The 11,568-nt window shown below is 43.2% G+C and overlaps 1 protein-coding gene across 2 annotated transcripts; it reads right to left on the bottom strand.

The window, feature by feature from the left end:
* Positions 1-299: 299 nt before the first annotated feature.
* LOC139376030 (HMG box-containing protein 1-like) lies at positions 300-11,012 on the bottom strand. 2 transcript variants are annotated; one of them, XM_071118125.1, is made up of 12 exons: positions 10,944-11,012; positions 9,416-9,546; positions 8,762-8,948; positions 8,398-8,521; positions 7,855-7,966; positions 5,179-5,294; positions 4,874-5,030; positions 3,654-3,798; positions 3,031-3,318; positions 2,277-2,418; positions 1,910-1,973; positions 1,234-1,426 (listed from the first exon to the last, which is right to left on the bottom strand). In XM_071118125.1, the coding sequence occupies exons 2-11, from the start codon at positions 9,501-9,503 to the stop codon at positions 1,956-1,958; spliced, it is 1,377 nt and encodes a 458-aa protein (XP_070974226.1). In that variant the 5' UTR covers positions 9,504-9,546; positions 10,944-11,012; the 3' UTR covers positions 1,234-1,426; positions 1,910-1,955. The 2 variants fall into 2 exon arrangements, with proteins under 2 accessions (XP_070974217.1, XP_070974226.1); XM_071118116.1 differs by having other exon boundaries at positions 300-1,973.
* Between the last annotated feature and the right edge of the window lie 556 nt (positions 11,013-11,568).

Raw genomic sequence — 11,568 nt, 5'->3', positions numbered from 1 at the left:
CCCAGGATACCTCCTAAAGCCTACCTCCTAGGATACCTCCTAAAGCCTACCTCCTAGGATACCTCCTAAAGCCTACCTCCTAGGATACCTCCTAAAGCCTACCTCCCAGGATACCTCCTAAAGCCTACCTCCTAGGATACCTCCTAAAGCCTACCTCCCAGGATACCTCCTAAAGCCTACCTCCTAGGATACCTCCTAAAGCCTACCTCCTAGGATACCTCCTAAAGCCTACCTCCCAGGATACCTCCTAAAGGCTAAAGACACATGCACCAACCAAAAGGTAAAAAAGGTGAATAAGATTGCAAGTTTAAACTTTTATTAATGATATAATAATACAATGATATTTTGTGCAACAGTTTGGTGGGGCGTGGACCTGTACATTATCAACAACAAAACTGTATAAACTCAACGCCATGGCAACCTGCAAGCAGAACATCACATGACTTGTACTAGCCTGGGTCCCAGTCTGTTTGTACTCTATTGCCAACTTACTCATTGTCATGTCACAGAGCACAAACCGACTGGCACTCAGGCTAGACATGTATAGTTTGGCCATGGTTGTGTCAAAGTGAAAACCGATAGATGTCATCTAGATATACCTACCGTGTCATTAAATCCATATACACATAGCTTCCACTAGCATACATTTAATTGCTTGTACTGTATAAGACTACATATGTATATAAAGTGCAAAAAGAAATTAAAACACTTACAGTGAACGCTTGGCCCTGAAGTGCTGTTCGGATGAGTGTGCAAAACCTCCATGTGCCCAAATGTAAGCCATCATCGGCACACGGCCAGGTGGCTTGGCAAACAAATGGCTGATTCCTACTACAGGGCCGAGCCAATCCGTACTGAGACGGCCTGGTTACACATCCTCTACTGAACCATGCTAGAAAAGGACAATGTGAAAATTCAAATATCCAAGCCAGAACGGTTCGGGTCAGCCCTACAGCGTGAATCAGACAACAGGGTATCTGTGGTCATGTTCAATAGGACACAGAATGCAAAAAAAACGTTTCAAAACAGAAAATTAAAATGTCCCTCTCCGTGTTTCAGGGTAAATCAGGCCACAGATGGGCAATATGTATTACAACCTTTATATTGCCCTTCAAGCTCACAGATAATATGATACAACGTATGAAAGGGTTTGTCAATCTGTGCAATATATGGAGCTATAATCAATATGAACAACAAGCTGAGAAGAGAAGAAAATGCTATTTTAAAATTCCCTTTCTTTCTTTTTACAATAAAAAATATACATTTTGTATCACTGCTACTTGTTCCTTCACCGAGCTTAGCACCACTGGGTCTCAAGTAGGGTACAGTAATTCTAGTAACTCGCAAAATTCCCAGGTTTTCCAGAAATCCTGGTTGGAGTATGTGGGATTTCATGCATATTCCGGAAATCTTCCAACCGGGAATCCTGGAAATACAGGGATTTTAAAAAAAAATTTTTAAAGGTTACCAGAATTTTGCAACCCCTATCTCAAGGTTTCAAGCATCGAAATATGAAATTACCTGAACAAATATAAAACTGAGCCTTAGTTATAAAGGAATAATAAGGCATATCTGTATGTTATTTAAAATATAGCAAAATATAAGCACTGTTAGTTACACTAGATTAGATGCTTTTTTAATATATAGTTCATAGTTGTTGTTTTGTCTTAAAATGTGTGTAGTCCTGTCTATATGGTTATAAAAGCAAGAGTATTCCGCATCACAGTTAAGTCTCGTTGATTTGACAGGTAAGCAGAAAGAAAAATAGTAACTGGCCTGGTTCCAGATCTGTTTTGTGCCTTCTTATAGGCCAATGACCATAGGATCTGGATATACAGCAACAACAAAAAACTGATCTGGGAGCAGGCTAGAGAGATAGTGGGTTTGCCAGATTGGTCGGTCAGTTCACCTCTGACCTCTCCACGCCAAACACATGTCTGGAGGTCATAGGTCATCTAGGGCTGCTGGGACCCCTGAGGAGAGAAGGGGAGAGAGGTGAAGGTTAAACAGTGAAGACCTTACAAAAGTTGTCACTATTTGCCAGTAGTTGGATTTTTGGCACAGCTGTCTCACCAACTACTCCTAGATGTACATGGCATCACATTGAGCTACAGAAAAACTAGAAGTGTAAAGTATTTAAAAAATACTAATCTCATCAAGTATTGTATCCAGAGAGGATTTGGGCATTTACAAAAATCAAGATGGATCAAAATGTACTGTATATATACTGTATATATATCGCTATAACAGTGTCATGCATAAAAGTCCTTCCTTACTGAGTTGGTTCTCTTGCGTTTCCAGCAGTCAGGGTTGAGTCTCTTCTGCTCATCAGCCAGAGCCTTGGCCTCCACGGTGTACATCCTCCTCTCCTCGTTCTTCATCTTCTTCCACTTCTCACCCAGGATCACGCTGATGGCTCTGCATAGGGGATACAAGGACATACTTTTCAGCAATGTAATTTATTCCATCATTCATTCATAATTCATGTGTGTGTGTGTGTGTGTGTGTGTGTGTGTGTGTGTGTGTGTGTGTGTGTGTGTGTGTGTGTGTGTGTGTGTGTGTGTGTGTGTGTGTGTGTGTGTGTGGAACTATCAATACTGAAAACGGACAGTTTGTGTATTCTATAAGAGACAACACACTCTTTAGGTCTAACACGTAAGAACAATCGTGAGGCAGACAAGCCTTTAGTTACCGGTGATGTGATCCTGCATGTGGCTGTCGTGGTCTACTCAAGAGACATCCCTAACATAGAACTCCTTCCATTTTGTAAACAGCGTATCAGAACAGTACAGACAGTACTACTGACACACACACACACACACACACCCTGATGCTTCCCTGATCCTAGTTCCAGTCCCATAATAGTGCCTGACGTCATATGGGAAGGTTTTATGGAGGGGGCCACAATAATAGAGACATTTAATGGCAGGAGACATTCTAAACCTATCTAGAATTTTGCTCAGGGCAGAAAGTCATTTTCTGCACACAAGCACGCACACAAATGCACACAGGTTTGGTCCTCCTACTCACCTGTTATCCTTCCCAGGGTACATCTGTGTGTACTCCATCCTGTACTTCTTAGCGAAGAGCATGAAAGCGTTCATTGGCCGTTTGCATTTGGTGGGTGTGGCCCCGCCGGGGACCGTCCCTGAGGTATTGCTCCTGTTTGATTTGCTGGCAGAGGAGGAGTGGGGGGAGCCGGAGAGTTTCTCTGGGTCGGGGGAGACAGCGCCACTACTGGACTGGGAGGTCCTACGCTGTCTGGCCATGCTGCTCAGAACATACACAGCTGACGAGTCCAGAGGAGTGAAATCATAACTGGGGAGGGAGGGAGGGAGGGAGGGAGGGAGGGAAAGAGGGGAGGGAGGGAAAGAGGGGAGGGAGGGAAAGAGGGAGGGAGGGAGGGAGGGAGGGAGGGAGGGAGGGAGGGAGGGAGGGAGGGAGGGAGGGAGGGAGGGAGGGAGGGAGGGAGGGAGGGAGGGAGGGAGGGAGGGAGGGAGGGAGGGAGGGAGGGAAAGAGGATGAATACATTTGAAATCATTACACCATACATCTTATCTACAGAGTCAGACTGTGGCTTGACATTTTCCAAATAAACTAAAAGCACTTGGGAACATATAGCAGATGTTCAACAGTGATATATTATTATGTACCTCCTGAAGGTGTCCAAGACATCAGAGTCATCACAGTTGATGGTGTCCCTGTGTCCCGGGGGAAGACACAGGTCCCCAACCTGAATCTCATAGCAAGGGATACCATGCTGCACAACCGTCAGGCTAGGGTAGAATGAGGACCAACCTGGGACAGGAAGAGATATGAAGATGTTAACTAGACCACCATCAGGCTAGGGTAGAATGAGGACCAACCTGGGACAAGAAGAGATATAAAGATGTTAACTAGACCACCGTCAGGCTAGGGTAGAATGAGGACCAACCTGGGACAGGAAGAGATATGAAGATGTTAACTAGCAGGGAATACCATGCTGCACCATCGTCAGGCTGGGACAGGAAGAGATATGAAGATGTTAACTAGCAGGGAATACCATGCTGCACCATCGTCAGGCTGGGACAGGAAGAGATATGAAGATGTTAACTAGCAGGGAATACCATGCTGCACCATCGTCAGGCTGGGACAGGAAGAGATATGAAGATGTTAACTAGCAGGGAATACCATGCTGCACCATCGTCAGGCTGGGACAGGAAGAGATATGAAGATGTTAACTGGCAGGGAATACCATGCTGCACCATCGTCAGGCTGGGACAGGAAGAGATATGAAGATGTTAACTAGCAGGGAATACCATGCTGCACCATCGTCAGGCTGGGACAGGAAGAGATATGAAGATGTTAACTAGCAGGGAATACCATGCTGCACCATCGTCAGGCTGGGACAGGAAGAGATATGAAGATGTTAACTAGCAGGGAATACCATGCTGCACCATCGTCAGGCTGGGACAGGAAGAGATATGAAGATGTTAACTAGCAGGGAATACCATGCTGCACCATCGTCAGGCTGGGACAGGAAGAGATATGAAGATGTTAACATACATAGAAATACATAGACCAAGATGTGAACCTGTCCACGATGTGAACCTGTCCAAGACGTGAATCTGTCCAAGACGTGAACCTGTCCAAGACGTGAATCTGGGCTGTTCTATAAGGCACGTCATGCAGTTTCAAAGATTATTCTACCAATAGGCCTATCCGCTTCCATGGAAAATCAGGCAAGAACTGAACATTTCCTAATCAATCTCTTATGACAGAACTTTCGGACTTCCGACCAATAGTGCCCGCATGCAGTTCCAGTACACCACGTTCCCTTAAAAAAACATTGAGTTATTTGTTTACACTGGAAAAACATTTTGTTTTTGTTTACCTTTGTTTTTCACAAAGAAGGGGTGATCAAATCTGCACTCTGCCGTTAACAGGCCTTCTTCTGGCGAGCCGGGGTCAAAGGTGAGTTTGAGGACGGCCTGGCCGTAGGACACATTGTCCTCATGGGCCACTAACTTCAGACCTTCAGAACCATAGCTCTGTAAACCAATCAACAACCGGAGAGAAAGTTGTCACAGAGGAAACCCAGTCAATCATATCAGGTCTGACAATTAGCAGGGTGTGTTCATAACGCATCAAACAGAGTGAAAAACAAAACTGTGAGGGATTAGCTGGACGTTTAGCTACCTTGAGGGAGGTGAACGGCGTCCTTCTCTCATCATCTGACTCGTCATCAGAGTCCCCCAGGTCTTCAGCCTCCTGCCACTCCTTGTTAAGGCCCCTGTGGAACTGAAGGCGGGTGCCTGGATAGGGAGATAAGAATCAGTAAAACATTCCGTTACAAATGACAGAGTGAGAGAGAGAAAGAAAGAGAGACAGAGAGAGAGATACAGAGAGAGACAGAAAGACAGAGAGAGACAGAGAGAGATACAGAAAGACAGAGAGAGACAGACAGAGAGAGAGAGAGAGAGAGAGAGAGAGAGAGAGAGATACAGAGAGACAGAAAGACAGAGAGAGAGATACAGAAAGAGAGACAGAGAGAGAGATACAGAAAGACAGAGAGAGACAGAGAGAGAGATACAGAAAGACAGAGAGAGACAGAGAGAGATATACAGAAAGACAGAGAGAGACAGAGAGAGAGATACAGAAAGACAGAGAGAGACAGAGAGAGAGATACAGAAAGACAGAGAGAGACAGAGAGAGATACAGAAAGACAGAGAGAGACAGAGAGAGATACAGAAAGACAGAGAGAGACAGAGAGAGAGATACAGAGAGACAGAGAGAGACAGAGAGATATACAGAAAGACAGAGAGAGAGATACAGAGAGACAGAGAGAGAGATACAGAAAGACAGAGAGAGACAGAGAGAGAGATACAGAGAGACAGAGAGAGAGAGAGAGAGATACAGAGAGACAGAGCGAGACAGAGAGAGATACAGAGAGACAGAGAGAGAGATACAGAGAGACAGAGCGAGACAGAGAGAGATACAGAGACAGAGAGAGACAGAGAGAGATACAGAGAGACAGAGAGAGATACAGAGAGAGAGATACAGAGAGACAGAGCGAGACAGAGAGAGATACAGAGAGACAGAGCGAGACAGAGAGAGATACAGAGAGAGAGAGACAGAGAGAGATACAGAGAGACAGAGAGAGATACAGAGAGAGAGAGACAGGGAGAGATACAGAGAGACAGAGAGAGACAGAGAGAGATACAGAGAGACAGAGAGAGATACAGAGAGAGAGAGACAGAGAGAGATACAGAGAGACAGAGAGAGATACAGAGAGAGAGAGAGACAGAAAGACAGAGATTTATTGTTTATTTAACTTTTGTTTACTATCTACTTCACGTTGTCACGGCACTAGCCCTTTCAGTGAATCGGCTAGCAGAGATGTGAACAACCCCCCCCCCCCTGTATGGAGGGGAGGGGGGCAGTTTTATGACGTTCAACAACCAAGTCATAATTTCCTTACAGACTCTCGTCTCCCTGACCATGCAGTACGGGAGAGAGAGGGTCAGAGTAGAACAAAGGACAACTCCCGGCCAAATACTCCTACCTCCCCAAATTAGAGGATTAAACATTGTTCCTAATTTAGAGAATGTGGAAACGGTCAGTGGAGAAGCCAGCTACGACCCGGTCTGTTTTGTTTCATATTTGTGACCTCAAGGAAAGACAATACAGCCACATTACACTAACTCTTGTTTATACAGGTTCCTCAGTTATGAGACTTGCATCTGAATGTTGGATAAAATGTTTGACAAAGTTTAAGAAAACTTTTGAAAAGATAATGTGATTCGGTCTTCTAAAATTAAAAGTGTTTTGTTTTATGATAATGTGTGCCCAGTCAGTGGCCCCACCCAAGTGAATAGACATTATAAATTAGGAGTATCAACCTCATTTCATTGTGGCATAGTTTTCAAAAATCTATCAGAAATATTTTACAAACCCTTTTCCAACTCTAGAATTAAAGCCCCCGTGACGAAAAGTCACCTCAGTTCCAAATACCATGAGGACTAGTCCGTTCTAATTTCAACTCCACAGGCCAGAAAACATAAGAGCTTGCGCCATACGAGAAATGGTATGAACTCTGAACTACTGATCACTCTTGAAGAAGTGAGTCGTAGATTACAGCCTAACAGACTGTAGCTGGAATGGTAGCAAATCAAGTAAGAACATTGACCGACGCAGAAAACCACAACATCTCACTCCACGACAACCCGGAAGAATCCACAAAGGACAATGGCGACCTCAACTGGGCAAACCAGAGCCTCACACCGCCAGCTCAACTATTGAAGCCAGCTTCACGTAAATACAATGCATTACCTTTCTCAGAACGAACGATCGATCGTTAGAGGCATATTTATTTATGTGAGAATAGCTTCCCATGTCCGACAGAGTTTACATTGCAAACTTGCTTTGGCAATGTAAACATGTTTCCTATGCCAATAAAGCCCCTTGAATTGAATTGAGCGCGAGAGAGGGGAGCGAGGGGGGAGACAAAAAGACAGAGACAGACAGCTGGACCTACAGGAAGTGAGAGATACAGACTGAGACAGAGACTTCTGATGCTCTTTATTGAGCCCTCCTCACTTACAACACAGAGAAGAAGTACAAACGGACTTCTACTATACTGACCTGATTAGGTTAGCAACTAACACTTAGGAAACAAGGATCATTTAGACAGAGTAAACACAGGCTTAACAGGATCTGTGTCCGTTTTCTGTTGCCTGATCCAGTCCTGACTACACAGGCAATTTGTTATCAATGTTATCTAGGTTTTTTTCCACAAGGTAAAACTTCTCAAGGCCATAATTATAGGAAAAGGTCATCATTTCTGTGTGTACATGTGTGCCTGTGTGTCCATACCTTTCAGGAAGCAGTGCCAGGCTGTAGAGGGCCAGGAGTGTGACCAGCCCATGTCCTCATCATCAGAGAAGGAGGCCATAGAGAAAACACCAGACTCTGACTCACTGCTGGCCTGAATGGGCAACGTTCAAGCAGAGACGAACATGTTGCAAAACAGTTGAATTGTACATGTTATCAAGAGCAGTGTTGTGGCAATGTTATAAAACAGTTGAATTGTACTTATTGAATTGAACAACCCCATGCAGAGTTAGGCTACATTTCATTTAGATTCAGTCAGTTCATGAAGTCAACTGAAAAATCCTCAATGAAGTTCAAGTACATTGAAAAAAAAAATGGAACTGGGAGGTCAGTTTACTTCCTGAACTTAACTAGCCTTGTGAAACCAGATTGACCGCTGTGCTGAACTGAAATGGAATTCACCACAACCATGATGCTCATCCATCACCTCATAGTAGCCCATCACTAGGCTTACAGGGGCAGAGGGTGACAGGGTCCACAGTAAACCCTATGACCTACAGGAAGTGAAAGGTTAAAAGGTCATACCCTGACACGTCTGCTGCGTTCCCTGAGGTGACCTCTAGAGGGGCTGGGTGCACTGCTGGCCAGGGGGGGGCGGGCGTAGGAATGTAAACTACGATTGGTGGAAAAGATGTGCACAGGAGATGACCTGAGGAGAGGAATACAGAGAAATACATATCAATCATTTCTTCATAATTATATTTGTATTTTAATGTGTGTGTGTGTGTGTGTGTGTGTGTGTGTGTGTGTGTGTGTGTGTGTGTGTGTGTGTGTGTGTGTGTGTGTGTGTGTGTGTGTGTGTGTGTGTGTGTGTGTGTGTGTGTGTGTGTGTGTGTGTGCCATGAGCACGTCCATGTATGTGCGACGTCAACACCGATACACAACAGACCTCTCGATGGGAGCAGCTTCCTGCAGCAGGGGGCTCTGAGGGCTGGTAGCGATGATAGCCAGCTCAGTCAGCCAGTTAGTATGAGGGGAACCAGCTATACACTCCTGACGGGACACACCAGCCCCCACATGGAACAGGACTGGAGAGGACGAGCTCTCGTCCAACTCCTGCAGCTCTGGCAGGTCATCTGGTGAGTAGGGAGAGACAAGATTGTTGATCAGTTCTACAGTACAGAGAACAACAATACATGTATTTCATATCTCTGTGAGTGTACATTTTTCAAAGGTAACTAAGACTTTATTATGTAATAAGCTGGTAGGCTATCTTGTGTGTAGGCTAGCTGGTAGGCTATCACATATGTGGCACAGCGGTCTGCATCTCAGTGCCTGAGGTGTCACTACAGACACCCTGGTTTGATTCCAGGCTGTATCACAAACGGCCGTGATTGGGAGTCCCATAGGGCGGCGCACAATTGACCCAGCGTTGTCCAGGTTTGGCCGGTGTAGGCCGTCATTGTAAATAAGAATTTGTTCTTAACTGACTTGCCTAGTTAAATAAAGGTTACATTTGAGAGAAAAAAATATGTATATATATATATTATTTTTTAAATAGGCATATTACATGGCTACCTACTATATAAGAACAGATATTTACCATACTCCATGGGAGTGGAGGGACAGTCACGTGAGGAGGGCAGAGCCTTTAGACGATCAAATGAGTCCTCCATTCTATTAGCATCCATCTTTGGTTCCTCTACTAGTTCAGTCTAAACTGGACTGTAAACACTGGAGACACAATGATAAATTACAATACCAGAATCTGACCAAAACAGAGGCATGAATGTAAAATATACAAAATGGGGAAAACATATGCTTATATTATTTGTCTTTTTAATTAGGTGACTATTTAAACGCTAGACTTATATAGTGTATATTTGCATTGTATATTTATAGGAGATGAATCAAAGAAAATGCATTGGTTAAATGTTTTATATATTTCAACTGCAATTACGGTCATACATTTTTTTTTTAAATCTAATTTGCAGGTAAGATAATTTCAATAATAAAAGTCCATTGTCTGTGTGGACTACATAAAGAGCTGTCATGTGACCCATATGCATGCAGTAAAGGCATGCAGTCCTGGCTCGTTTATAAACTTTGGTAACTTCGCGCATGCGCAACAGAGCTCATTCATTCATAACTGCGTAACAATTGTCAATAACACTGTTACGTTCGTACAAACATTACACAACATATCATTCGGGGGAAGAAAAAAAAACAGTCGCAATTAATAGTTTAAATAGATTTGTGATGGAATTGAAACGTTAACGATTACGATAACGCCATTTGAATTATGTAACTGCTAGCGTTACATTTGTATCACATAGAAGGTGCTGAAGACAATAACAAAGACGCTTTCTGCTACTCCGTCACCTTAGCTAGAAATGGCTGAATGGTACGTAGCCAATTTGTAACGTTATTGTTTAGACATAAATGGTATCCTATTTGTAACGTTGAGACTAGATCTAGCATGCGAATGAATGGCCCGATCATAAATATTGCGCAATATATTTATTGACATTTTGATTCCTGGAAAACTAGCTAGATGACACTTTGAAATGTGAAAACAGATCTTTGTCCAATGACTTTCATTGTAAACAGGTGTCTCTCTTGCTGTTTTGAGCATTGTCGGGAGGGGATTTGCCTCCCTGACAGCTAACGGTAGCTAGAAAGGAACAAACTCACTTGTAAACAAAAGAATGTCAACAAGTTCAGACACGACAAAAACGCTGTGATCGAAATTGTCTAATGAATGAAGCGAAAACGATACAAGATGTAAGTTGGAAGTTGTTTTTTTGTTGTTGACCAAAACCTTTTTTCTCCTCCACATTAGTCTCTCTACTTTTGGAAGTGGGCTCTTTTTTGTTTGTTTGTTTAGTTTTTTTGTCACTATCTTGATGAATAGCTAACAAGCTGCTAGCCTAGCATGCTAATGTTACAACCAAAACAACAAACGTCACAATGAAAAAAAATGTGTGTAGAATAAGTTGTCATTCGACATCGAACGGTTGAATGAAAACCGTTAAATTACACAAAACGACACGCACCGAATAAATTACATTACACTGCTTATTTTTCTAGGTGAGTTAGTCTTTTGTTTCTGAGAAATCTATTCAACTCACCAAACATGTCGCCATCAAGTAACTCTCTGGCAATTACTGAAGGGGTGGGAACGAATACTTCCAAACACGGTCGTCTATTGGACGATAATAACGTCAATAAAGCGAATCTCTAATCGTGATTGGTGAGTTCTTGAGGGTACTGTAAATGGGCATGGTTTGGTTTGTTGATCAAACGCCCATTGGCTGAATGTGCACGTCCGTTATATCACAAGAACAGCTCATTGGTCATAACAAGTAGAAGACGAGATATTCCTTTGTTATTGAAACTCACACGAATCCCTTATATTATACTTGTCGAATAACAACGTAATATCAACGTTGTCTGAGTTCATTTGACAAAGCCTTGTCCATGTTCTAGTGGAGAGATCCAAATAATAAATATTGACATTATTACATGGTCAGGTACAGCTAATTACAGTTACATAATGTGACATACTGTACAACTGTGACTGAGGTTGTGGTACAATTGTGTAATTACAATCTAAAACATTTCTACATTATGTAACAATTCATCACAATCACCTGCTGTACACACTGTACCTACCTAGACTTGTCCGTGTAAAATGGGACCCAGTTGTGCACCTGTTGATGCTCACCATAGCAGTTGCAACACAGAGATGCAACA

The sequence above is a fragment of the Oncorhynchus clarkii genome, chromosome 2 (genome assembly GCF_045791955.1).
Source record: "Oncorhynchus clarkii lewisi isolate Uvic-CL-2024 chromosome 2, UVic_Ocla_1.0, whole genome shotgun sequence".
Taxonomy (NCBI): domain Eukaryota; kingdom Metazoa; phylum Chordata; class Actinopteri; order Salmoniformes; family Salmonidae; genus Oncorhynchus; species Oncorhynchus clarkii.
The sequence above is the reverse complement of the archived record's forward strand: the minus strand, read 5'-3'. Positions and strand labels throughout refer to the sequence as shown.